Source organism: Plectropomus leopardus, chromosome 20, assembly GCF_026936395.1.
Source record: "Plectropomus leopardus strain MGB_pleo_1.0 chromosome 20, ASM2693639v1, whole genome shotgun sequence".
NCBI classification, from domain to species: domain Eukaryota; kingdom Metazoa; phylum Chordata; class Actinopteri; order Perciformes; family Serranidae; genus Plectropomus; species Plectropomus leopardus.
Window position 1 is genome coordinate 5,103,450 of NC_142195.1, and position 27,627 is coordinate 5,131,076.

At 38.0% G+C, this 27,627-nt stretch overlaps 2 protein-coding genes across 4 annotated transcripts; one reads left to right on the forward strand and one right to left on the reverse strand.

The window, feature by feature from the left end:
* Positions 1-3,054: 3,054 nt before the first annotated feature.
* On the forward strand, positions 3,055-13,257 carry LOC121959491 (leukemia inhibitory factor receptor). Its single transcript, XM_088071556.1, has 16 exons — positions 3,055-3,156; positions 4,045-4,098; positions 4,363-4,416; positions 4,538-4,652; positions 4,793-4,950; positions 5,069-5,214; positions 6,401-6,542; positions 6,729-6,817; positions 6,935-7,142; positions 7,256-7,441; positions 8,946-9,077; positions 9,914-10,075; positions 11,160-11,306; positions 11,406-11,487; positions 11,581-11,662; positions 11,860-13,257. The coding sequence occupies exons 1-16, from the start codon at positions 3,075-3,077 to the stop codon at positions 12,274-12,276; spliced, it is 2,256 nt and encodes a 751-aa protein (XP_087927682.1). The 5' UTR covers positions 3,055-3,074; the 3' UTR covers positions 12,277-13,257.
* srek1 (splicing regulatory glutamine/lysine-rich protein 1) lies at positions 13,008-27,610 on the reverse strand. 3 transcript variants are annotated; one of them, XM_088071559.1, is made up of 12 exons: positions 27,070-27,203; positions 26,244-26,428; positions 25,364-26,081; positions 24,909-25,024; positions 24,675-24,821; positions 22,972-23,150; positions 21,704-21,834; positions 21,499-21,613; positions 21,295-21,399; positions 19,799-19,870; positions 19,167-19,281; positions 13,008-17,016 (listed from the first exon to the last, which is right to left on the reverse strand). In XM_088071559.1, exons 3-12 carry the CDS (start codon positions 25,392-25,394, stop codon positions 16,849-16,851), a joined length of 1,179 nt encoding a protein of 392 aa, XP_087927685.1. In that variant the 5' UTR covers positions 25,395-26,081; positions 26,244-26,428; positions 27,070-27,203; the 3' UTR covers positions 13,008-16,848. The 3 variants fall into 3 exon arrangements, with proteins under 3 accessions (XP_087927685.1, XP_087927684.1, XP_087927683.1); XM_088071558.1 differs by having other exon boundaries at positions 25,364-25,486; positions 25,937-26,428; XM_088071557.1 differs by lacking the exons at positions 25,364-26,081; positions 26,244-26,428 and adding an exon at positions 27,352-27,610.
* Between the last annotated feature and the right edge of the window lie 17 nt (positions 27,611-27,627).

Consider the following 27,627-nt stretch of genomic DNA (forward strand, 5'->3'; position numbering starts at 1 on the left):
ATAAATGTAAAGTTTTATCTTAACCTTTGTCATTTCATTGATTTTATTTTTTACAGTTTTGATTTTTTTTCTTTCACTTTTTGGAAAATTTAGCTTTTTTGTTGCTTTTTTGAAGCAGATAGAATCTCGAGGCTTTAGGCTTTCAAACAACGTTGCAGTTTGTCAAGGTTGAGCAAGAATTCAGCTGGAAGCCTTTCAGACTTTATTTGTTTTTTATAAGGAGAATCCATGTAAATCTTAATCACGTGTGACTATAGATAAACTGTTGTAACAGACAGTGTCACTGTTTCGGAGATTTAACCATCAGGAATTCATTTTAGATCAGATTTTCATTTTGGAAACACTTTGTGTCAAAGAATTGATTTTATGATCATTTGTGCCGCTATCTTCTCTGACTCGAACACAAAATTATAAAGTGTTCAACAAAAATCTTGCAAAAAATGCTAGTTGAAATTGTCTTTTTTATGAAAACTTGAAAAATAAACTACATCAACATTATTTGACTTTCAAAATAGCTTGCTTTAAACAACCTTTTCAGGTTTAGAAGATTTAAAGTCACTGTCTAATTTTAGCAAATGCAGCTTCAAATCAATTGATAAATCATACACTGCCTCGTGTTACAGCAATCACAGATTAAATGATGAACACCAGTTTACTGTAGAAATGATTAGTAAGTTCTTAGTTTCTGTGTGGGGGCACTCATTGTAAAGCCAAGACGAAAGGACTGTGATCAAAGCAAAACACCAGATGAACCCATATGATCTTTCAACACTTTGAGCACGCAAGCGAGTTACGGCACATTGCTGATCTTAGGGATGATAAGAGTAAAGGTGGGGAAATTTACGCATGAGAAAAACATGAGTAGGCAGACATTAACCTGTCAAGCGGAAATTAGTTTCCTGTGGCAAGACTCTTCAAAATGTTCTTTTTTAATTCATACTTTTTACTTTTTTTATTTAAATACTGCAAACACACCTCTAAAAAACATTTTTTATATAGATTTGTGTTACAAAAAATTCTTTCTTCTTCACATATAATCAGTTGACCTTTCTAACCTCAGTGAAAAGAAGGAGGTCAAAACATGGTATAAACGTAATGCTTTATCTACCATTTTTCTTTTTTCTTTCATTCAAAAAAAATATTATTATAATTTTTTTCTTTTTTGTTGCAGTGATTCTGAGATCCTGTGGCAAGACTGTTCAAAATGTTGTTCTCTAAATTCATACTTTTTTCTTTTTAAAACACTTATGCAATTTCAGTTCCCCTAAATTAAATACTGCAGATATTTTTTTACATAGATTTGAGGTCCAAAAAAATTCTTTCTTCTTCACATTTAAGCAGCTGACTGATTTTGACCTCAGTGCAAAGAAGGAGATCATACAAGACAAACAACGGCGGGTCAAATTTTGCAGCACAGCCTACAGTGTTCAAGTGTAGTGCTGAGATCATTATCCTGACAAGCAATGTGACTGTTTTTTGGGCCGAGTAAAGTCACTGAGGTGAGAACTCAACTTCCTGTGTTCTGCCAGTTCAGCACTGAAGGAGGAACATGCAGCTAAAAATACATGAATTCTTGTAACTTACCCAAAAATGCGTTTGTACAAACTTGTTGTTTTGTTGTTATTATGTTTCATGTCATTTTCCTGAAGCTAGCCAAACAGATCACAGGTGCAGTCTGCTGTCCAAGAGCGTAAAGGGACAGTACACCCAAAAATCAAAAATACATATTTTTCCTCTTTCCTGTAGTGCTAATTATCAATCTAGATTGTTTTGGTGAGTTGCAGATTGTTTGAGATATCAGCTGTAGAGATGTCTGCCTTCTCTCCAATATACACTCAGTTTTTTGGTGCTCAACCTAAGCAAACTGGCTTGTATTCTTTAAAAAAAAAAAACATAGGAAAAGGAAAACAATCCCAGTGTTTGGTTGTAACTGTTAAGGATCTGTTTTAGTTATTATAGAAATGTGCTTTTGGCCTCTTGAGGTTGAATTAAAAATTTTTTTAAAAAAAACATGGGAAGAAGACAATGAGGAACCTAATAGGAAATTACCTAACAATTTGCAAGAAATTAGTTTTTAAAAAATAGAAATAAATAAACTGCTTAAAAAGTAATAATAATCCTGTAGCATAATTTCAAATATATAAATATGATAATTACAAATATATTCTGGACATTTTACCCATGGCTTTTTAAAAATATTTTTCTTAAGCTACCAAATTCTAAAATTTGCAGGACATTTCTTGACAAGTAGCTCATTGCCTTTTCCCCCCAAGTTTTCCAAATAAAATCAAATTAATTTGCTCACACTCCAATGAATTAAATGCTACTGTACTTTGCTTTACTTTATGTTTTACTGTACAGGAAATCTCAACAGAGCACACTTTTACTACAAAGGTTATATTTTCATTCTACTACAGTCCCTAAAACCATTCACTTGTAGAAAGTGATGGGAGCCAACTGTTTTCTAAAACACTCCTTCAAAAACACTCTGCACCTCTGATTCAAAATGAAACATCTGCAAAACACAACATCTGTATGCATGGCACAATTTGCAAATGCAAAATGACTTTCAGTTCTTTGAAAGCAAAATGAGCACAAAGAGTTCCTGAAATTACAGGACAAAACTTTTTTTGTTCTTTGAGTCATCGTGAACATTTGAGTGTTCAGTAACAGCTCAGAGGACAGAGACATTAATTCAGTCACGCAGTCTTGTGCTCAGTAACTTCACAGTCACATCTCTAGGTTTACCTGCATGTCAGAGTTATTAGAAACGGCACATCACATGTTGAGTAGTTCTATTTGCAGAAAGAAGAAGTGCAGTTATTCTGCAAACTCAAGGGGACCTGCTGTCAGTTTAGTCTCTGCGAGTCCTGTAAAATGTGTCAAAAGGTGTCCCCGCCCAACCACGCTGACTATAACTCCTCCAAAAATATTTCCTCCTTGTTTACTCTCAGTGAGCAGCTACTGTGTGCACCATGGCTTTGAATGGTAGCAGAATGTGGGTGTGATCATTTTTCCCTCAAGCCCACTCTCTTGGCTTCTTGGTTTCAGTCTTGGGTTCAGTCCCAGGCAACATGGTTGGCCGTGGATATCAGTTTGATTTTTTAGAATCAAAATGCTCCTCTTGTGCAAACCATTCATATTTTTTCATCCTTGGTGAGTGATCTTTAAACTTCCCTTTTTTTCATTTTGTAACTCATAACTGATTATTTTAAACTTTTTTATGGAGAAAAGAGAATAATTTTCAAGTTTTTATAGGTTTTTGGCCTATTAATTCTTTCAAAAACATGGGGAAAAAGGCAATCAGAAAATCTAGAAGAAATGACCCAACAAATAGCACAAAATTAGTATGAAAAAGTACAAGAAAATGATCTGAGGTTAGCGCAGAAAAAGGAAGGTTAAAAAAAGCCAAGAAAATGACCTAAAAATGACGCATAACAAACTGCTGTAAAAATACAGCCAAATTCTGATGTAGCATTTTTCCAAAATACGGTAAAAAACTGCAAAATCTTGTGTGCTGTATCGTTGATGTATGTTTTGACACAATATGCAGTATTTTTCATTTTAACAGAAGTAGGCATAATGGCAGGAAAGAAGTCACATGCATGTTAGTACTACACTGTAAACACCGTAAATATTCTACTGTAAAATAGTGTATTCAATGTAACAGCAGTATGCTGTTTAAGTAAAAAGGGTAGTGACACTGTAAAATACCAGTAGGATGCTGGCAGAAAAGTTACCGGCAGAAAAGTGATTTTCTCAGTCTACTAATTTCTTGCAATTTGTGGGACATTTCTTGCAAAGTTGCTTTGCGCCTTTTTTTTCACATTTGTGAAAGATATTAAACCAAATTGCTCTGGGTTCAAAGATTTAAATGGTTTAAAACACTGAACTGAGCACAAGACCCAAGTTTTCAAAGGGTTAAATCCATTACCAAATTAAGTTTCAAGAACTTTTTTGTGAACTGCTCAATTCAAATAACTCCTGTATTTAGCATTTACAGCAGATTTTGCCTAAAACTTCTTGCTGTTGTTGCCATTCAAGGTCTGGTCCTTTTTTGCACTATGCTCTCCTCTTGTGTTCAAGAACCACGTGCAGGTGGGATATTTTACTTTTTTGTCAAACCATTTCAACTTATTAATCAGAATTCTTATACTCAAATATCAGTGATTTCTTCATATTTTCTCTAATAAATTGTTTCTAGGGGGTTAGTCTGCAAAAAAATTATTAAGTATTATCAAATTTTATTATCAAATTTTTTCCTAAAAAGTGTATATAGTGTTGTGTTTTCTGCTGTGAGATAATACACAAAATATCTGATTAACCGATCTAGTTTCACTTCATATTCATACTATGTTCCAGTGAAATGCATACAGAACATTACCTCCATATATCAGCACTGTGGCATTCACCAAGGTAAAGACACATCTGAGTCACCCTAAACTGAATCATCAGTTGAAAAATAAAAGATAAGAAACTTGGAAAAATAGAGTTTTTTTTAAACTTAACTAAGACTGCACACTGACTCTGTCTTCAGATGGAGTCCAGGATTTGGATTGTTTTGGTAAAACACAGAATAAAATAGACTGTGTGTGGAAACCTGGAAAGCGTGCATCAGAGAGGACGACATACACACTCATTCTACAACAACCGTAAGCTGGATTTCTTCTCCACTGAATTTATCATTTGCTGTTTGTGAAGTCATATTGATTTTCATCTTTAAAAAAAAACCAAAACTAAGTTGTGGTTTTTGAGGATGGACAGCTCATTTCCAAACGGTTTCTCCTTCTAGAGGCAGAAGCTACTGCAAAGCTTACTACAACATCAGTGAAACAATCATTAAAAAGTTTAAAGCGTATCAAAATGAAAACCTGACCGCTCAGGTTTTTGAAATCAACGAGTCAGCGAACTGTACCAAAGCAGTTATCAGTGTTTCACCGAAAAGCATTTGTAAGTCCAACGATGAATGTTTTTCTGGGCAAATTTCTTTTAATATATGTTTTAAAGATTCATCTCTGACTAAATGGTTGTTTTTATTTTATTATTTATTGAATTATTTACATTTCAGTGCGATGTGGTCCTCCACGAAATGTGTCTTTCCGCCGCCATGCTGGAACACTAGTCATGAATGTCAGCTGGCAACGAGAAGACATAAAGGACATAACAAATCACTCTGTGAAATACAAAGTGCTGGGCAGTCTGCCATGGATCCAGGTCAGAGTTCAACCCCCGTTACCACCACACACAAGAATGAGCCGTGTACTGATCGGCTACTGATGCTACTTTTGGTGTGAGCTGGCACACTTGGGTTTGTTTGAGGGGTTTTAAAGCACCTCTCAAGTGATTTATTACTGCGGTTCTATTAACTGCGGTCATAACAATGCTACAAGTCGACAGTGATGCTAGCGGCTATAGCGAGGCTGTTGTTAGTCGCAGCGGTAGGACTACTTTGAGCTAGAAGCTAGTGTCAGCATGCAAACATAATTAAAATGACCGTGCTAATATGCTGAGGTTTTTGGTGGTTTTTCCATTTTTTGTGGTTTGGGGTCTTTTTGGTCATTTTCTGACACTTTGTGGTTGTTTTGTGTCTTTCTGTCATCACATTGTGTGTCTTTGAGGTAATTTTGTGTATTTTATTGGTTGTTTTGCGTTGCTTTGTAGTCATTTTGTATCTCTTTGTAATTGTTTTATGTCGCTTTGGAGTCATTTTGTGACTCCTTGATGTAACTTGGGGTCTTTTTGATGTTTTCTATTACTTTGAGGCAATTTTGTGTATATTTTGGTTGTTTTATATCAATTTGTAGAGATTTTGTGTCTCCCTGTGGTTGCTTTGTGTCTCTCTGAGGTAATTTTGTGTCTTTTTTGCCTGTTTTGTGTCACTTTTCAGTCATTTTTGTCTCACTGTGGTTGCTTTGGGTCTCTTTGAGGTAATTTTGTCTGTTTTTGCTCATTTTGTGTCACTTTGTAGGCACTTTGTGTCTCCTTGTGGATTTTTTTGTCTGAGTCTTTTTCTCGTCAATATATGTAAGTTTGAGTGCCATTTTGAAGATGAAGGCCACAGGACCCCTGGCACTATGGGCCCCTGGGCCTGTGCATGGGAGGCCGATTGAGTAATACATAAACCTACAGAAGTCATCAAACAGCTGTTTTCAGCAGCTGAGTAATGCTCTTCATCATGAATAAACTGACCTTTATATGTCACATCATTGGAGTTCCCCTTTAGTTTAACTTTAGAGACAAGAAGTCCAGCCATTTTTATTTTTTTTGTTTGTTACACTGTACTCATGTCTCTCTCACTTAACAGATCTTGACAAGAATAGCAGATTAAATAAAAATTACGATTTAACTACTGACTTAACTGAAGACAAAATAGGCCTCTCTTTATTTCTATGCTTCACAGTCATCCTCGCAATCAGAAAATGGAGACAACGGCATCATGCAGAATTTAAACTCCTCACTGTCCTACACTGTGAAGATAAAGTGTGTTGAGAATAAAAACTGCCCACGGTGTGCATGGAGTGAAGCCTACACTGTCCCATCAGGTCAGTTTGCTTTATCCTTTATTGGGTTAAACTAAACATAACATTGAAAAGAAGCAGTTTCTACTTACTGTGTTAACTGTGATGACATACATATGAAATGTGTTTTTACTCCACTATTTGCTTATAAGAACAGGAAAAGTAACTAAAATAGTGCGTCTTATTTTCACATTAAATATCCTCTTTCAGAACTGACAACAAAGCCTGTCATTGTGAGCCTTGAGGACTCTGACACTGCAGAGGGAAAAGGCTGCCGGCTGCTTACTTTAAGCTGGAAGGTAGTTTTATTTAAATGTCTCTTTAAATCAAATGTTATTTCTACAAGAAACATAATGGGTAATATATCTTCTGTGTGGCTGTAGCTATTAAAATAATAATATGACCCTGTATGTTAGTTTTCTGCCAAAGAGCTGCATGATGGTTTCTATGTAACCGTTTGGAAAGCGTCAGGAGAGGCCCCATGTGAGCGGATCAGCACCACTAAGCCTGAGATCAGACTGATTCTCTCATACTCTGCATATCATCTCAACATCAGTGCCGTGAATAACGCCAGCACCTCCCCAGCTGTAAGCCAGGCAATACCACAGCGACAAGACATGCCCAGTGAGTTGTCATCCAGCTTTTTCTTTCTTGTTTTCCAAGCTTTCACTTTTGGAAACAGGTCACAGAACTCTAAGATTAGATTTAAAAACTTATTATGAATTTTGTCCCTACAGGTATGGGAGCTGGGAAACTGAACGTGATAGTCCACAGCAATACGTCTTTTACCATCTCCTGGAAAGACAATCTCATCAAAAAATATGTCTGCTATTCAGTGGAGTGGATGAGGAACGGACATAAAGCAGTCTACATGTCCTTTTATCAGCGTAAACAAAACAATAGGACCTTGGCTCCATTACCAGGTGCAGAAATATTCACAAATTTTCATCAACCATGTGCCCTAGAAGTTTTGTTTACACGCTGCTAATTTCTTTTGCCAAGTACGTTCATTCGAAAATATAATTTGCGCCTTGATTATGTTATGTGAAGAAAGGAGGAGTGAGATATGTAGGGGAGACCGGGGTCGTTTGGCACACTTTTTACTGTCTGCCATACTTCTCTGGCATCATTTCTATTAGAAAAATCTCACCAGCAGCAGATAAAGAGTTACAGTCTAAGCTATAAATATATGTTTTAATGTACACAAATGTTCTTTTAAGTTGTTTTTTTGTTTGTTTGTTTGTTTATTTGTTTGTTTGTTTGTTAAAAGTAATGTTGTGCATTTGTGAAAACCAAATCTATTATGGGGTTGGTTGGCACAATGTCAAAATTCTATAGCAACAAATAGAATCAATTTGAACATTTAATTTAAAAAAAGGACCAGAAATCTCAAACATTTATGATACCTGCACATTTTTAAAACCAAACTACATGTTTTGACTATTGCACAGTGGAAAAGTCTAATTACTTTTGCCATTGAACATTCAAAATAATAATTACCAATGAAGACATTTTTAATCTTTACAAATAGCTGTAATTGCTTAAAAATATGGTTACAGTTAAACTGTTACAACAGATAATGTGCCTACCAACTCTGCTCACATTTGACCCAACTTTGAGAAGTAATGACAGCCAGCTACAATCACTTACTTTCAAATCTTATATCAAGATGTAGCTGATTATTATGTCTTTTAACTAGAAGTAACACATTTCCAATATCTCTGTTCATTAGTTACATAATTAGTTTAGTCCATAGACTACTTTTTTACCTTACCTTTAACCTTATCAAAAAAGTCAGTGGATTTCAGATGTTTTAACAAGGTTGATACGCTCAGGTCAAGAAAGCAAACATTTTAATTACAGCTTTTAGTTACATTTTTGTTCCTGATTAGAAAGTAGCTGTGTGCCAACAATCCCCAGTCTCTCCTGCTGCTTTTCTTGTAAAAAGCAGAGGACTTTCCACGATTCACATCCTGAGTCCCGCTTGTGGTTAGGTTTAGGGAACAAAAATACTTTTTTCAGATAAGTGAAAGTTTGAGGTGGTTTGAATTGTGTAAGACCACAATATTTCCCAAACTATATCCAAGAGCTTTAAGTGCCTAAACATGAGCGTAAAAACATTACTGCTTTAGCTGCTATGAGTGGATACTGGACAACAAACAAATAATTGCCAGTTAAAATTTTGCAGATACAGTCTGTATAAACATTATGCATTATGTGTCTTCCCAGAAAAGAATTTCTAAGAACGTATCCTCACAGTGTTAATAATAAACTGAATTCAGGTGGCACTATGCTTCTCCGAAAACACATTTGTTGATTTAAATTAGTAATATACAAACATAATTTATGGAATTTTCTTTTTTGGAATATGATGAAATACATTTAGTTTCCTGCCATCCAAGATAAGTTATTTGGTTAAATCCTCAGAGGCTCTGGAACCGCATAAGAGATACAGCATCACTCTTCACACTCGGCCAGACAAGGACACCTGCAACATGAAGCGCATCAACAACAGTGAGAGCACCTATGGGAGCACACAGTTTTATTTCACTGAAGCATGTAAGTCACAGGCCTACTACCTTTCTGCTATTGTATATTACTATGATGAAATGCTGCAATGCTTGTAAAGAAAACTGTTGGATAGACACACCAGTGTATGGACAAATTTTAATTTAGCCCTGATGATGCAACAAATTTCAAAGCAATCCATGCCACAGATGCAGAGACATTTCAAATATCAAGCCGCTGGTGGCCTTTCAAGGAAAGTCAGGAGATAATACTAATGTCATTAGGATTCATCCCTCTGGGAGCATGAATGTCTGAACTAAATTATTGTAATAATCAATTTGGCAGATGTAGAGATATTTCACTGGATAAGTGGGATTCTGACCCGCTGGTTGTCCTACAGGAAAAGTCAGGGGATTAATAAAGTCAGTATAATGTATCCTCTGGGTACCATTAATTTCTGTACAACATTTCTTGGAAATCCAATAAACAGTTTGATATTTCATTCCAGACCAAGGTGCACTGTAACAAACTGCTGTAAAAATGAGGCCAAATTTCAACAGTAATCTACTGTAAATACAGTAAAACACTGTAAATGTAAATGCTTTTTGGAGCCAATATTATACTGCAACCTTACAGTTTAGTGTAGAAAACTGAAATAAATGTAACGGTCCTGTTAAGTTAAAGTATTGTCACTTTAAATTAATGGTAAGAAGCTGGCAACTATACATGTAATTCAGCAGGATCAAAAAAATCTCTAATAGGCTGACAGATTCCAGTCAGTTTCTCTTCTTATTCTACCCATATATATATATATATATATATATATATATATATATATATATATATATATAAAAGAAGTCTGACTTCTTGATACTGTGCTGCCACAGCTCCACTCAGCGGTCCCGCAAACATCAGCAGCTACAATGAGACGCTGAATTCAGTGGTGCTGCAGTGGTCGTCCATCCCAGAGGACAAACTCAGAGGTTTTCTACTGGGTTACATCATCTATCTCACCGAGTACCACAGCAGGGGGGCGAGCACGGAGAGAAGTAAGCATGATCCACCTTAAACTAAGCCACTACTCACTCAGAAACTTCTATACTTGTTTTTTTTGTCTAATCCATAAATACAGATAATACTTTGATAATACTGATACTAATACAGATAATACTGTAAAGTCCAGATACACAGCTTCTGAATGCATTGTTATCAGGGGATTTCCTCTCTGCCTGCTGTTTTGTTTACCACTGTCTTAATCTCTAGAGGTTTTTAAACTATGTCAGAGTGAAATTCAAATGCTGATGTTTGGTACAAACTAAAAACCGACTGCGGCCTTTGCAGTTGTGTTTTTTGCCATCCTCTTTAGTCGGCTGATACAGATTTTGCTGCCTTGGCTGCCACCGCTGTGAGCCTATTAATATCCCTCTTGTTGTTTGTCAGAGTTTGTTTGAACAATCCAGGCACATTGTATAAACTGTCAGTGTTTAGCATGTACAGCTGTTTGGCGAAATGCTATTCCTCTTATTATATGTAAATTCTGAAGGAAGCCAGCAATGGTTGATGGGTTTTTACAAGTGGTATTAAAATTAATGTGCCACTTACATTTAAACACTCCCTCAACAACACAATAGTCCTGCCTAAATTGTTTTGGAATTTGGATGTTAAAATCTTGCAGAGTCCAAGTTTGCTAGCAGCAATGTGTCAATAATTATCTGCTGCTGATGCAAAACACTGCTTTGGACCAGGCTGTCAACATGTTTATTTCTGTTGTAAAGTTGGTAATTTTAACATGGGGATCTATGAGGACTGACTTACTTTGGGAGCAGGCCTCTAGTGGCCATTAGAGGAACTGCAGTTTTTGGTTTTGCATGTTGGCTTCATTATTTAGCCACAGAGGCTGCTGCCTGGTATAAATACACTGAACAAAAAATATTCTTCAATATTTCACTATGGACAAAAGTTTTGGATCAACCGACTGATTAAATGATGTTGACATTCCTCCACCAGGCTGCTGCTAGCATGCCAAACACCCATTGTACCAAGAGTGACTGATCATATAGTATCTGAAAATGCAGTCCTGATTTGTCCAAGTTACATGTGTATATGCTGAAAACTGTCCCTCACTGATTGCAGAAATTACAGTGGATCCAGAGTTAAACAGCTATGAATTAAAGGGTCTCAAAAGCAGCACAGCATACCAGGTCCAGATATCAGGTTTCACCCAGACGGGAGAGGGAGAACGAAGCAAAGCAACAAGCATATTTAAAACAAAAGATCAAGGTTGTATCAATCAAACATCTTTGAATCTCTGACACTGATACTTGCAAAGAAACATCCCAACTTATTGCATATTTCCTGCCTTTTTTCCTCACTTCTTAGGACATTTTGATGTCAGTGGTGTCATTATAATCTTTGCAGTTGTGGCTGCTGTGCTGACATTCGGATCTGTGATAATAAAAAGGTACATTGCATCATGGTCACTGTCTTTGAGCTGTCATTCATTTTTAACATGGCTAAATATTTATATCTCCTCTCCACTACCTTCTTTATCTAGAGTAAAAGCCATTATGTGGCCAAGCATACCGAGCCCTGTAAACAGCGATGCAGTGCAAAAAATGGAAGGACCCTGTGTGCAGGTAAAGTAGGTTTTGCTTTCAATAACTGAATCACGGGTTTTCAGTTTTAACATTGTGGAAGTCTGACAAAACTACCAGCCAGATTTGAAAGAATCAGTTTAGGGTAATGAGAACAGTAATCTGCAAACTTCCTATGGAAGCAGTTAAAAGTGCCAGCCAGAGGTAAACTGTAATCAGATCCTTTTTATTTCACTCAGGAACTACTAGAGTCCATCAACACTCTGAGGGTGGAGGAATGGGACACAAACAGTCTTCAGATAGTCGAGAAAGAAGTTGTGATCCCTGCTTGCACGCTACCATCAATGTTACCACTTCTTCACGCCTCAGAGGATGAGAGGGACTCAACAGAAATGACTTGTGGCCAGATCCAAAGAGACACTGAGGATGCAACTGGAGATATCCCTCCTGACGTTACTGCAGAGACATTACCAAACATCCCAAGGACAAACCCTCCGATTTCTCCTTTTGCCTTTACAAGTGATTATACAACAATGGAAATGTTCCAGCAAGGGATGCTTCAGGGTGTGCCCGCGAATACATCCATGCAGGTCATGGAAAGAGAACTGGAGGACACAGACACGACTGTGGTAAAATCAGGACTGAACTATATATGACAATTTAGTACCAGTCCAAACTCGATTTTGTGAACAGTTTGGAATCGAACTGCAGAGCATACAGAAGACAGCATCAGGAGAACTATTGTCCATGAATGTATCAAATGAGGTCTATACGGCAGTCTGCAGGGTCTGGAGGTTGACTATTAGAGAAACGATCAACAGCAATACACAGCTGTCAAAATTACTGTTTACTTGGGTAACGAGGTATAAATATATACTTATAAAGACAGATGTCTAGTTTAAGTTCATATAGTTTGTTCCTCCTTCTACCTTTTGACTATACATCTATGTATCTGCACTACTTGAACAATCTCTTCTGTCCATGCACATTAACATCTCTGCTGTTTTATGAAAGACTGCATATGTACATTACTTCAAATACATCCCTACAAATACAGTATCTTATTTCCATTTTTTCTGCAGATTGCAACCAACTGAAACTGATGAAGTTCAATGATACGAACACTGTCGAAAACCAATAGCTGCACTCTCTGTAGCACTAAACAAGAAGCAGCGAACAGGGTTGACAGTTAACGTGAAGACATTCTGGTAGGTGCAAGAACAAGAACAAGTCTAGCAGATAGTGCCGCTAACCAACAGAGGCTGCAAGCTGATGCTACGAAATCCAAAATGTAAAGTTCGTAAGCAAATAGTTTGATGCTCGTAACTGAGACTCATCCCGTCATATTTGACTTTATGCGTAAACAAGAGCACTTCAGCAAAATAACTGAATGAAAAGTCTCTTTATTGAGTTATTTTGGAAACAGATCAGATGTATCATTTCAAAGTTTCAAACTGAGGAGGACCACATACACACATCCAAGCTCTTCAAAAACAGCGTTACCAAACCTTTACACCAAGTTCCACACACAGATATCAAGTGCCCAATCCCCCAGGAGCAAACCATGAATTGTTTCTACAGTGTTTACCGTACATAGTGGATACACGGATATAAAAAAATAAAATCTTTACATACTGTTTGTTGCGTTGGAAATGCTTTTTTTATATATTAAAATTTTGTCACGAGTTCACCACTTCAATCCAAAGCTTTGTGTACATAAAAAAGCGGGAAAAGAAATAAAAATATTGGTTTGCAAAAACCAAAGTGGAATTTAAGTCTCTGATCTGGGGCCAGTTTGCAGATACAGTTTAACACGATCACAATACTGAAAACTGAAACACCAAAAAAATGACAGAAAAAATAAAATTTAAAAGACAAATCCACTGAAGTCCCATGAATGCTCGGTCTACTCTATTCATTACTAAAGACAGCTGACAATACTCAAATATAACATCTCATTAGTTTTAAGCTATTCAACATCCTAAACAATAAATCCATGTTTGTCAATAAGTCTCCATATTTTTTAGAATATTCTGTACAATCTTAGTCTAGGCACTTTTTGACCCCTCTGTGCTTGCACGCAGTTTGTTGACCTGTGACACATACAGACAGCCGCTGTGGGCTTTGTCTGCATCTCACTTTCTATAGCAATATGAGCCGACGACATTTTGCACACCACCGTCATCTTTACAGTATAGGCTTGTTTTATATATATATATAAAACCTTTTTTATCACAGCATTACAACAATAACAGGAAAAGGAACATAATACATTGTTGCAACTAATCAGAAATATAAAAATGCAAGTAAATGTACACCCTTAGAAAAAAACAGACCAATGTATTTATGTTGACCAAATAAGATCTTTTGAGAACTATATATTAGCAACAGGTAAACAGAAAGAATATTATGCCATTCTGTATTCTTATAACTGCAGCACTTCAAGCAGCGTACATTTTGCAGGACGTTCTGGTATCCAGTTGGAGAAAAATGATGCAGAACAAGAAACAAAGGCCCATATCGCCCTTCAAAAACACACAAAGGGCAAATGACTTTTTCCACACACCGAGAGTGGCACTACACTTTGAAGAAATGCGTATTAAATATGTGATGCACCATTTGTTTCACTGTAAATGAGCAAACAGAATATAAGTTGTTGTCACAGCCACACCGAGGCCACAGCCGCAGAATAAAGCCAGGAGCTCTGCCTCATGGGAACTCATTCAGAAAGAGGGAAGCTTACTTTTTTTACCTTACAAGGTGTCAGTAATGACAAACGAAATTAAAGATTTTACTTTTTAAAGACCATTTCGTCTGATCCAATAAAAATACACTACGTGGTTTCATAGGCATAACCTTGTTTTGATTGGTACTTCCTTTTTGGTGTGACATGGTAAAGGCCAGGATTAAACTATATTGATTTTTTTCATATGGGTAATCTTTGTTTTTACAAAATGCAACTCATGCAGTCCAAGCAAACTCCTACCCCTATTCTACCAATATTAGCGCATGTAGGTGTTTTGGGTTTTTTTTCAACCCACCAAAACAGGCTATAGACTGCTTTCCCATTGCCAGTAGAGCAGAGCTGCGTTCACAGCTCTGCAGCAGACGAGTTTGCCTTTCTATATGTGCATGTATTTATTTATTTTTGGAGTGTCATGTTCAATGTCACAGACAGGCCAGAACACAGGTTATTAAACAGTAGAATGCAGCATGGAGGCATGTGAAAACTGTAAGGCGGTTACTTTTTTTTAAATATCTCTTACTTGTTCAGTCTCTCTTTCAAACTGTATGCACACTACTTAAGAACAATGTTCCAGTGCTGCTTGGGCGGAGAATTGCGGTATTTTGTAGTGGAGCACCATTATATCTCGACAGTAAAGGAGCTAAAATTAGAGCATTCATCAAAAATCAAGACATTTGACCCAGGTGTGAATGCCGTTTGTTACCTTTCCCTTCACATTAAAAAGGCAGATGGTAGCGGGTGTTAGCAGGTTTTTTGTGCAGTGGAAAAGTTGCTTCTGAAAACAGTGGCTGTCAGTAAATTAAAAGTCATTCGAGAAACGGACAATTCAAATGGAGCTCTCAGGCAGAATGTAAAGCAGCTCAAAAGTCACTCAGTTACAACTGACAATAAAGTAACTTTTCCCTCAACAGCCAGACAGAAACAGATGTAGATGGACATTACAGAATAATATGAATTTACTGCAGTCATTTGCCAAGAACTTTCCTACAGTTTGTATTAAATGTGGAGTCAGCAAATCGAGAGAAGGATTATTTGAACTCAACAATCAAACAAATACACCCTTCTCATCAGCTCTCCATCAGACGCTTTTTTTTAATCAGACCTCATGCTCCTGCTGCCTCTCTCGTTATACATCCAGGGCCTTCTCCCTGTCCTGTGCCTTTGTGTGAATGCTTCCTTTCACTGATTGGCTGGAACATTCTTATATGGCTCGGCCCGAGGAACTTCACATTTTCAAAGCTAGGGCCTTGTGTCAACACCATATTTCTATTTCTGCACACACACAGAATGGACAACTAGCAAACCGTTGAGGGGATATTTGCTAAATTTGACATAAAGTGTATAAAAATTTGCTGGCTGCACCTTTAAATGCTGCCTGAAGAAGTGTTCCAAGCTCAAAACGTGTTGCAATCCAGAGTAGCTGCCAGTCCAAGCTTTGCCTACATTTGTGCACATATTGAGCAGATTAAATATTCAAAATTTTCTGCATTTAACTGCTCCCTGACATTTTGTCCTTTGTGTATTGCTGACTCATTTGAATATCGTACTTTTCCACTGATTCTCATGCACCACAGGCGAGTGGTGCCTGGGTAGTAATAAAGGCAAACATTTCAGAATCTCTTTGCTGATCCAGCCTAACAAATAAATGATGCATAATGTATGATACAAACATTTTATTACTGTCACTGCAGATGGCTGCTGCATGTTGCTTTTTGCAATTTCAAGACTAAAACTTTACTGCAGCTACAGTATGACGTAAATACTGAGAGTCTTAGAGGCATTACAGGCTGTTTGGGCTATTGCAGTGTACGGTCAAGATGTCACTGGAGGAGGAATGGACAGAAAACTTTGGTCTTTTTTTTTTAAAATAAGGTAATATCCATGTAACCAAGGACAAAGCTACAAGTAAAATCTGGCTTTAAATTGCTGGAGAAACAAGTAGTAAGTCTGTTCTTCCTGTGGGATCTCTGCCTGGGAAAATATGACTGTCTCCTCTGACTACACGGAGTCTCTGAGGCTCGACAAGACACACACATTTTTCTCGTCTGCTGAGGTACAAGACTGAGCTCTTGAAGCAGCAAACATATATGGGAGGTGGACACTGTATCATCTGCCTTAAAGCTTTGCAACAAACACTGTGTTTGGGAAGCCGCTGTTGTCCAGTTATTGTTGAACTGTTTCTGAGCCTGTTGTATTTAGTGTTGCACTGTTATATTGATCATATACATCTTCTGCAAGGCCCCAAATTCTTCCCTACTAAACAGGAAAGGTGAGGCCATCTCTGCTGTACGGAGTGCTCATCTGCCTTGTAAGTGTGATATTGAAAATTCGCTGAATTACAGGATACATGTGTTGCCAAGACCGAGCTGTAAAAAACAGGTCGCAGAACCGGAGATGGTGGTGATGATGAGAAAAACAAGCCGTCGTGAGTGGTTATCCGGTGTGTATGAGTGTATACGCAGGATTAGTTTACATGTAAAAGTCACTTGGTGTCGTCTGCACCCATAGATGCATACTCCTCACTGTGAGTTTTGTAGCTGCCGTTATGCTGGGTGGAGGGTGATGACATCATGTCCTCGCTGAATGGCACCGAGCCTTCTCTGTCACTTTCATAGTCGTCCTTTTCTTCTCTGTCATAGTCCCTTTCCACCTGAAAGTCGAAGGAGCAACGGTCAAATCTGGTCGGCTGAAGCTTGACGCAAATGTCAGAGTGAAATTCAAAAAAAATCTCACTCGTGATGCCGTGGTAGAGAGGTACTTAATAATCAAACTATCAAACAAGAAATCTCAATCTGTCTTTTCCATGTCTCCAGAAATCCAGTCATCTGATCTGCTTCACACTTGGCGGTGGTAAAGACAGGGACATGTTCGACTTTATAATCAAGGTGGTTCAAGCAAGTGACTATGAGGCTTAATTGGAAATTAGTACCTCCACTGGGTGTGTTTTTTAGGAGTGGATTTAGAGATTAAAGGACCCTGTGCAAACACAGTCTTGCTTAATTATTCACCCTTTCTCTCACTGGAAACATGAGTACTGGCAGCGGCAGAGGCATTCAAAACTTTTGTTTGTATGAGCAGCTCTCCAGAAAACTGCAAGCAGCAAACCAGAGACCAAGCCACTGGTCTGTTCCAAACAGGCATGTTTGAACAGGCACTGCACCAGTACAACAGAATAAAAACACAATGGTCTATCCGACTCTGTAGTATCTGTTATTAGTATTTTGTGAGGACAGGAAGACTGAAATTAGTGAAGTTTTGCTCAGGATAGTTTGAATATGGCAGTAATTTCTTACAAATGGACCTGGTATGAAGATAAATACTTCAGTCCAAAAATTGCACTGTGCAAAACACACATAAAAATCATAAATCCAACCATAAAGACACTGGATAGGGGGCGGGTGATATGGCTTTAAAATATTATCATGATATTTCAGTGTATTTTTGCGATAATGGTTTTCTTTATGAGAACATAAAATTGCAGCAAAGTTTGCAAACAACAACAGTTACCCAGAATGAGATTCAGTATAAAATATTATTAATCTGACAAAAATAATAACAACTTGAAAGAAATTACACAAACCTGCCAAATACAAAAAAGTACCCTTGCAATGAAGAATATTCTATGTATAGCATCAAGTAGGTTTACAATATAAAGGAGAGGGAAAGAGAGGACAGAGGAGCTGCTGACTGACTTTACTCTGAGCAGTAAGTCGCTAAACGACATTGAAAAGTCCGGGGCTGTCCATAAAACATTCAGGAGGCCCAGGCCTAATGACACCACTGACCTGACACTACTGAAGTTGCTGTAAACCTAACTCCACCACTGTGAAGCTGGTAGCAATTTTGCTTTCAGCTGTGGTTGTTGTTGCTGTGCCTAACAGTTAGGGATTACACACTAAATCACACACAAAAGTCCTCTAATAACCTAAAGTCAAGTCTCATGTTTTATTTGTAAAACTCAAGTTTTAAGGCCTTTGTTCATCTGTGATGTGAAGAACCACTTTTAATAAGAGTCGAAGAAATTAGAAAGTGTGTGTTGTTGTCATAACTGAGTTACAAAATCCTGCCTGGCTGCAGATGTCTCTGTCACAGTGAACAGATGAGGATGTACCTGCGCTGCCCTCCTTCACTTTTCTCTGTTTCCATTACACAGTAAAGGTTTGCTGTTATTAGACGTTTAATGATGCGGCTAAAAAGTGCAGCGTTTCAACTGACAGCATGAGAGGATAAGGTTGTTTATATTGTTTCAGAAAGAAAAAAGTCAGTATCCCTTAAGACATCTGAACTGTAGTACGTGACAAGACTGTAGACACTCTGCAGTGCAACTCTGAAACATTTTTAGCGGGTTCGCAGTGGTTTCAGTGGAGAACATTTGCTCAACTGCAATTTGTTGAACGCTGATCGTTATCAACAGCAAAGATGGAGTGTGATACGCCGAAAATGTGTCGCCTTTGTGTGATCTTTATACTTAACTTTAAAAAGTAGGTCAGAGTTAACGTGGTTTGATACATGAGTAGGAGAATGACATTTTAACATTTGCCAAAAGGTTACTGAGGGGGGTCTGTTGAAGAAAGGGAAGAAGCGATTTGCAGACAGGCAGTGGGACAGACACCTCACTTTACACTTCAGCCCTGAGAAACCTTTTAGTGCAAAAAAGCTCGACTCATTCAGCTACCAGTAGTGCAACACTTTTACACGCGTGGTCGACCAGGGGAAGCTGATCAGCAGATTTTTGTCCTGGCGAGTGTCTGCGCAAGCAAGTTACTTAAATGAGGTGATCTAGAGTGTGAGGTGTATTACCTTCATTGGCTTGGCCTTGCTCTTTATCCTGTCCTCGTCTTTGCGGCTCCTCTTCCTGGATGTGGAGCGCTCCTTTCGGTCCCTACTGCGCTCCCTCCTTTTGTCTTTCTTGCCTCTGAAAAAGGCCAAAACAAACATATCAACAAAAAAGGGCCAATCACAATCTTAGAGACACAATCACTGAAATATATTGTGCACACACGGTTCGTAATAATAATAAATAGCTTGATTTATATAGCACCTTTAAAAACAGAGTTTACAAAGTGCTTTGACAAACAAAGCAAGGAGGGATACACAGACGGCCATACAACAGAAAGCCAAACAGTCCTATTGAATACAAGTGAGACGAAACTAAGAAAGAGTAAGAACAGCATTAAAACCAGAGGACAAATAATGCAAGAAATAAAATGTCAATATAAAATTATACAAAGAAATAGACCAAGAACAACAACAGAAGCAATAAAAGCACAAATAAAAGGAAATAAAATATAAATTCATAAGTTAAAATAAATAAATATATAAAATCCACATAGAAAACATAGGAGCAACATAGTACGAACACAGGAGACGCAGGAACATCTAGAACATCCCGAAACAGCTGGAGAGGATTTGATGTGAAGTGACGGATTTACCTTTTTGGTGAGGGTGATCTGGCTTTCCTCCGAGGGCTCCTGGACCGATCCTTACTCTTCCTCCTGTGGCCCCTGATAACAAAACATTAACTGGATGAGGCACATTTTGTGGAGACAATATGAGCTATTTACAGAAAACACAGCAGTTTGAGAGTACATGCATTAAAGACACAAAAACAAAAAAGTGATAAAAATCCTTCATACATCCATGTACCTAATTGTATTAAGGGTTTATAAGAAGAGAGTATTTTTCCCCCATTGAGAAAAAACAGGAGCTATATTTAGGCAGCTACTAGACTCATTAAGTACCTGATGACCGCCTGCTTAGGTTAGGTACAACAGGGTGGCACTGGAGTCATATTCAGGTTCAAAAACACTTTTTGGGATGTCACAGTGACCTTTGACCACCAAAATCCTATTAGTTCACTGTTGAGTCCAAGTGGATGTTTGTGCCAAATTTAAGGAAATTCTTTCAAGGCATTCTTGATATAGTGCGTTCATGAGACTGAGACGGATGTGAGGTCACAGTGACCTTGACGTTTGAACATTAAAATTAGTTTGCACAGAGAGATAAATATCAGTTCATCCTTGAGTCTGGAGTTCATACTGTGAGATTTTTGCAATCTTACACGTTTAGTGCAGCTACACTCTGCGACATGGATCTTAACAAACTCAAATCAAGTTTGATGTATACAGACTGCGCTACTGAATCGCAGGCTAACACCTACGTCGATCGACGTCAAAATGCATGAACACAACACCATCAGCGTACATCATCCATCTACGCCGCTGTAGTGTTAAGAGCAAAATGTAAACAAATGAATTGAACCCACGCTCTAGTGGCATTTACGTGTGTTAAAAAAGTCAGAAGAAGAGGAGGATGTGAATGTGGCAAGTCAATTTTGCAACAAGAGCAAGTATTAGCATCTACTAGCATTTAGCAGTGTCATGCTGATCAGTGCGTCATTTCATGCTGCATTTCTATTGGTCGGTCAGTAGGTGTAGGTCGTAACAGCAGTCACACAGTGAGATTCTCATCCCAAATTTCTAACACTGTCAGAATTTTATCCCCAGCTTTCTTTGATTGCACAACCGTGACAACAGCCTTCCTTGAAGCTCTCTTTCTGTGAGATGCAGGACCACCGTTTTAGAGCCACGCCCATAGATAGCGCCACATTTCTATAGCGACGGTCATCTTTCAACTGGGACAGCACAAAATTGCACCGTGTGTACCAGGTTTTAGAAACAATGGCGAGGCTAATTCAGTTGTTTGACTATGGGGTTAAAAGCTGGAGTAACCCATCAAAATCACAAGCGAATGTAGAAACTGGTTCAATTGACACAGAACCAGAAACACAGTAAATGAAAAACATAGGAAGCATATGACATCTAAGGGAGGCAAAGTATCCCAGCATCCTTCAGCTGAATAGAAATTACACTGCAAAGCATGTACAACAACCACTTAAAGTAAAAGTCAGTATTTGTTCCCGACATACCTCGAGCGACTTCGACTGTGTCTCCTGTCTCTGGAGCGAGAGCGCCTCCTGTGGCTGCTTCGGGAATTGTGGGAGTCGTTCCTCGGCCACAGCTTCGGCGCCGGTCTTCTCCAACAGGAGGGAAAACAACATCAGTGACTGGACACAGTCAGATGATCACAGCATCAAGTGAGTAAAATCTAAAAATCTTTCTAAGTTTGGCACCTGTGTCTCGATCGGGACCTTTTCCTGCGCATTCTTGAGTGTGAACGGGAGCGAGACCGCGAGCGGGAGCGGCGTAACCTTCTGGACCGACTGGAGGAACGCTTTTTTGAGTCAGCTAGAAGAAGAGCAGCAGTCTCAGCAACAGGACATCTTCAGTCATGGATTATTAAAACCATGATAGATGCAGCAAATCAAAACGTCGTACCTGGCTCGATGGCAGCAGCAATGGTAGACTGGGCTTCCCTCACCCTCTTCATCACACTCTCTAGCTCTTTAGCAGCAGCCTGTGGCGTCATCTCTGGGGGCTTTACGATGGCATTATTGGAATGATTAACCCTGAAAGACACAAAACAATATCAAGTGAAAATCACCACTAAAGGGTATTTGTTCCTTTTCATGATTCATGCAGTTTTGAGCAAATATCTGTCTTTGAGAATATTATCAGTGATTAAATTACACATTTCTTAGGGCCCGCTTTAATATTACACACACTCGTATCGCTCTGAGCGTAAAATGCACTTTTCAAATCAAGACAAAAAAAAAGAAAAACATTAATATTATGTTCTACTTTCATTGAGATTTTTTTTAACCAACATCAATCCTGATCATTAATATCAAAAAATGAATTATTTTTAATATACTACATACTAAGTAGATTTTTTTTATTATCACAACCTAGGATATGTCAATGATTAGCATCAGTGCTGATTTTTTTACATTATTATTTTTTGTGCAGTGTCAAATGCTTACACTCATACAGCTCTGCACACAAAAAGCGCTTTTCTAAATAAGGGTATGAAAAAAATTATACACAGATATCATTTTCTACTTTCATTGACTTTATTTTTTTTAACCAAGATCTGTCCTGATCATAAATGTCTAATACCAGTATTCACTTATTCTCAAAATGTTTACCCTTTAAAAGCCAGTTTGGTCATGATGCCAGTATGTTTTTAGATGGAAAAAAAAGAATTATTTTCAATATACTACATGCAAAGTCGATTTTTTTAAGATGATCACAGCCTTGATTGTGACAGTGCATCTAGTGGAAATAGCATGTATTTTCTCCATATAACAAATATGGTAAAAATGATGTTATCAGGTGGAAAATAGTAAAATACAAATTCCTAGGCAAAATCCCAGAAAGACACCCAGAAATAATACAATGCATGTTTTTATGCTTTGATGGCTGTGGGATCAAACATTGCAGTTTGAATAGTAGCATTTTTTGCACTTAACCATGTGAATGTAACAATTTTGCTCACACTGTATTTTAGACTTCTTGTAGGAGCTGATCTTGAAATTCCAAGATTAAACAAAAATACACAATCTCACCAATATGTATGCCAAAATTAACAAAACAATGAAGAATGAAAAGCGTGTAAAATGCACTAAACAGTCCCTAAGGGTTAATAATGTGTGCAACTGGACTGTGCTGCTCTGTCGAATGATCTTTTAACAATAAACACATACTTCAGGGGTCTGTCTCCGAACATGACTCCATTGAAGGTCAGCGCTCTGGCGACGGACTCCTGCTCAACAAACTCTACGAAGGCGAAGCGCGTCGGCTGCGTCTCATCTCCAGCCATTCGCACAAACTTTACATCTCCCACCTGCTTGAAGAACTCCAACAGCTGGTCTGCAGTGGTGGTCTGAGGAAAGAAAGAATTAAATAAATTAAATGACAAGTTTTACACAAGGCTGCTGAAGAAAAGAGATTATTCGAGTGACTGACAAGAAGTCATGCTGCACGTCATAGCACTAAAGGGCTTCATTTATCTTTTCTAGAGGTCACAAAGAGTTTATGAACAAACTATTTGCTCTGACCATTATTAGCTGAGACTGTAATTTGTCCAAATCTATCAGGAATACCGATGGACGGCTAGAGAGTGAGGATAGAAGTGAGGCATTTTACATTACAATGTTAATGAGGTTGCTAGATGCATCTTTTCTGTGTTAATATCTATCCGCTAATGAATTTACTAAATGCGACAGCTTGTTTGGCAGTAGTTTCCTGCTTAAGTACTGCCACTTAAAAAACTCTCTAATTTTTTAAATATACATATATATATATATATATATATATATATATATATATATATATATATATATATATACATATATATATATATATATATACACACACAGATGTAGACAAATTTGTTGGTACCCTTCCATGAAAACAGAAGACCCCACAATTTTCTCTGAAATAACATGACACAAAGTAATAGGCACCAATTATTGTTAATTCCACATTTAATGAAAATTGACATTTACTTACATACTTTACTCAGTGACATACCAAAGGAACACAGGAACACATGAGACAATTGCTTTTAACTCGATCAGTTTTCAGGAGGAATGAAACATTGCTGCAATGTGCTGTAAGGGTACCAACAAATTTGTCCAAGTCTGTGTGTGTGTGTGTGTGTGTGTGTGTGTGTGTGTGTATATATAAAAAATAAATAAATAAATAAAATAAAAATAAAAAAATATATATATATATATATATATATATATATATTTTTTTTTTTTTTTTACGTCTGGAGTCTCTCTTTCGACTTTTGGTTGGGCATTCATGAATTAATTTTCTCAACCTTTCTTTTTTTTCTCCTTCTTGTATCTATATTTCTGTATATGCACACGGCTCTGCAGTGTCATGCCCATTTATGGGGGTTGGTGGGACATTTATGCTAATTAGGATCAACCGCCACTTTCCAGTGAGGAGGACAGAGGGATTTGAATAAATGCGAATAATTCTGCAGTTCAACGCACTATGAATCTGACATTGACTTTTCTTGAGAAATAACTCAGGAAGATATCATTGATGAGGCACGTTGTTCATAAGAGGCAGTTATTTTTTTTTTTTGTGTGAATGGAAGTTCCAAATAAAGACAGAAAATAAGAGAGTGCATTAAAGTACAATATGGATATTCTGAAAAATTTTGATTGAATTAACAAACTGATTACTGTATTGTGACATATATTGTATGCAAATTTATGTCACTGGAATATAAATTTACCAATCACAAACAGAGCCTACAGACTTTTTTTCCTCTTTTTTTTACAGTTTCAGCAGTAATTCAGACTCAAATTCTGCTGAACTCTCCATTATGTTTTTTGTGCTTGTGATGTGATTTTTTTTCAGTGTGAGCACAGATTTGACAATTCATTACCTGTGAGTTTAAGTTGCCAACATAGACGGTCCTCCTGATCTCATCAACTTTTGAAGGGTCTACATTTCCCATGAGGGGGGGCTGGGAAAGCACTGATGCTGTGGGGTCCAGAGCAGCTGACAGCCGATTTACTATGGGGAGGTTCAGCTGCAAGTGTAAAACACACGCACACACAGGTTTTAATTACATAACAGACACAGACGACAACAAGATGGACACAAGCTGTAGACTCACATTTTGAAGCGGAGCCGGAGTAGGAATTGGCAGCAGTCCTCCACCAGGAATCAGACTGGGCGCTGGGGCAGCAGGTGCCAAAAGTGACAAGGCCTTGGCCTCTTCTGGGATTTTCCCTGCAGGACAGAAGCAGATATTAGTGAAGGCAATAGAGGTACTCTTCTCTCTGTCTCCTCTATGTCTGCACAATTAGCCCACTGTATTCTAGAGAGAAAGAGAGCATACACTTCCCCATACAGCCTACAAGAGTTCTACTGTCTACAACTGGAGACCGAGCATCCTTACTTTGTTAAAATAATCTTCTCAAAATTATTATTTTCAATAATCTTAATTTTTCTTTTTTTCAAAAACAAAAGAAACACTGATTTTGTCCTTGGTCTCTTTTTCATAGATCAAAAAAGAAAAAAAAAAAACACAATGCAGTGAATGAGTCAACACTTTGATGCATGGGTCACCTGTACTGGAAACATATTGGTCATGAACCATACGATATCAAGCATGGGCGCTTTTCCTTGGGGGCGATCGTTTCGCAGTGTTGGAAAGGTGTGCAACACAAGACAACCCCAATGGCTGCATCACTAATAGCACACAGGACATCAGATACAGAAAAGAACAACAATTTTATAAGAACTGTAAGAAATGTTAGCCAAGACTAAAACAACAACCAATTAGGGATTTTGCTCATTCCACTCTGGATTACATCTGGAGAAAAGGGCTGCGTTAAGACCAATAAGAAACTACAAATCTATTCATTATAGCTGGAGGCACTGAGCATGAGTTACCATTTGAAAAGGTCTTGTAGTGCTAGGAAATATATAAAACAAATAACGACGCACAGCATTAATGTCACGAATTTCAAAGTTAAAAGGGAAAAAATGATGTTCAGTGGAGAGTGACTAGGTTAATAAATACCAAACATTCATACCAGAGCTGTGATGTAGTAAAATAAGGGGAAACCTTTATACTACAGATTTCAGCACAGGTGAAAAGGTGCAAACAGAATTTAAAAAGACTCTGCTGGGTCTCACTTTTATCATGTCTAGCCCTCTCACTATGTCAACAGGTGACAAGAGAGTAAAGTGTTAGTGATCCTCCTAGCATCCCATGTGTGATACACATCCCACCGGTATGCCGTAGCAACCTGGACAGAATTCAATCACACACAAGCTGCAGCTGTAGCAGAAGAGAGAGAGGGGGGTGGGGGTTGGACAATAATCAAAACAACAAACCAAAATAACAAATATAAACACAAAGCTAGAGATAAGCAATACTGTAGTTTTCTAGATAGAGACAGTAGAGAGTGGACAACATGGGAAAGTATTAAAGGAAACAAACCGAAAAAGAAAAAAATAAATAAATAAATAAAAAGAGACAAGGTGTCCATCTTGGAAGGTTCAGCGGGCTATTCTCCTGGTCACATTCCCCCTTGAAGGCTGCGTTGGCCCGATCGGGGATAGTGGCTTGGAAAACAATGCCTGACTCAGGCTAGTGTAGTGTAACAGCTGGGCCAGTCTAGTCATCTGATATGCACACATAATCACACAGAAAAAACATACAAAACCAAATTAATAAACTCAGTAGCCATCCAGCACTAAGTCACGTGGACAAAAAGCATCAAGTTAGACGTGATATCATTTTTTTTGACTGTACACAAGGGAACAACAGTGGCACCAAATAGGAGGGAAATTTAACGAAAAGGCGCACCAAAAGATGAGGGAGAGAGAAAAGTTAACTTTGATGCCAAGGACTTATTTTGTCATTTCCATGAAACAACTAACATTAATGGCAGTTTCTTTTTTTTTAATTAATTGTTCCAGAGAAACCTGTGTTTATAGTGATGTCTTGCAGCTTCAGAAATATTCAGCATAGCTGTAATGTTATCTGTAGAAACCACCTTGTGACAAACAGAAACCCTGGCTATGAGAATGAGCTAGCTAAGGTTTTATTAAGCCCGTCACCTGTGTCAAATATGTGGCTAAAGTCAGAACTACCCAGTGGCACAACTTGCCAATTTTCCATACGAATAAATTGAAAACAACAACCCAGGATACAACCAAAACACCAAACGGTTGGTTTCAAGGGGAGAAGGCCATTGCAAGTCCACTGAGACAACTCAGACATTTCATTTTAAATCCTTTTGAACGAAACGGACTGCACTCACCTTCCGCACATGGCACCACTATCAAAGCTCTGTCAATAAAAACAGTATTGGTGAGATGTTGCGCCACACCAACACTGGAGGGGTCTCGGTACTTTATATAGCACACTTTGGACGAGAAAGACAGAGGGGCATTGCTGTGAAAGAGAAAATAAACAGGGAAATAATGCGGGTTAGTAATTTATTACAGCTGCTAGTTATTAATTTTAATGTTTACTGGACCGCAGCAAGGCCGCAGATCCGCGGTGTTGCCTGGTAAGCCATGCCGTGGCAGGTTGCTCTTACTCGGGCGGGTAGAGTCGCAGCTCCTCGATGTCTCCCAGGAAGCCGAACAGAGTGCGCATCTGCTCGCTGCTCACAGCCGAGGACAAGTTGGTGACCTGGACGACAGCAGTCCCTGGTATCCCACTCATTGTGCAAATTGATAAAACCGTTCTATTTTTAAAGAGTGTTATTTAAATAATATTTATTTTAGAGTCAGCCCGCTTGAAGCTAAGCTACACAGAGTACATCCAGATAGGCGGAGCGAGCGTTCATACTGGCTTCCTCTGTTGTTTTTTA

Excerpts from the sequence above, each read along its gene's own strand:
- LOC121959491 (XM_088071556.1), top strand. The coding sequence starts at position 3,075 with ATGGTTGGCCGTGGATATCAGTTTGATTTTTTAGAATCAAAATGCTCC. Across the intron at positions 4,951-5,068 it reads TGTTTCACCGAAAAGCATTT|TGCGATGTGGTCCTCCACGA; the intron begins GTAAGTCCAACG and ends TTTACATTTCAG. Across the intron at positions 11,663-11,859 it reads TGGAAGGACCCTGTGTGCAG|GAACTACTAGAGTCCATCAA; the intron begins GTAAAGTAGGTT and ends TATTTCACTCAG.
- srek1 (XM_088071557.1), bottom strand. The coding sequence starts at position 27,479 with ATGAGTGGGATACCAGGGACTGCTGTCGTCCAGGTCACCAACTTGTCC. Across the intron at positions 23,151-24,674 it reads TTGGCAACTTAAACTCACAG|ACCACCACTGCAGACCAGCT; the intron begins GTAATGAATTGT and ends TTCTTTCCTCAG. Across the intron at positions 19,871-21,294 it reads CACAGTCGAAGTCGCTCGAG|GGGCCACAGGAGGAAGAGTA; the intron begins GTATGTCGGGAA and ends TTTTGTTATCAG.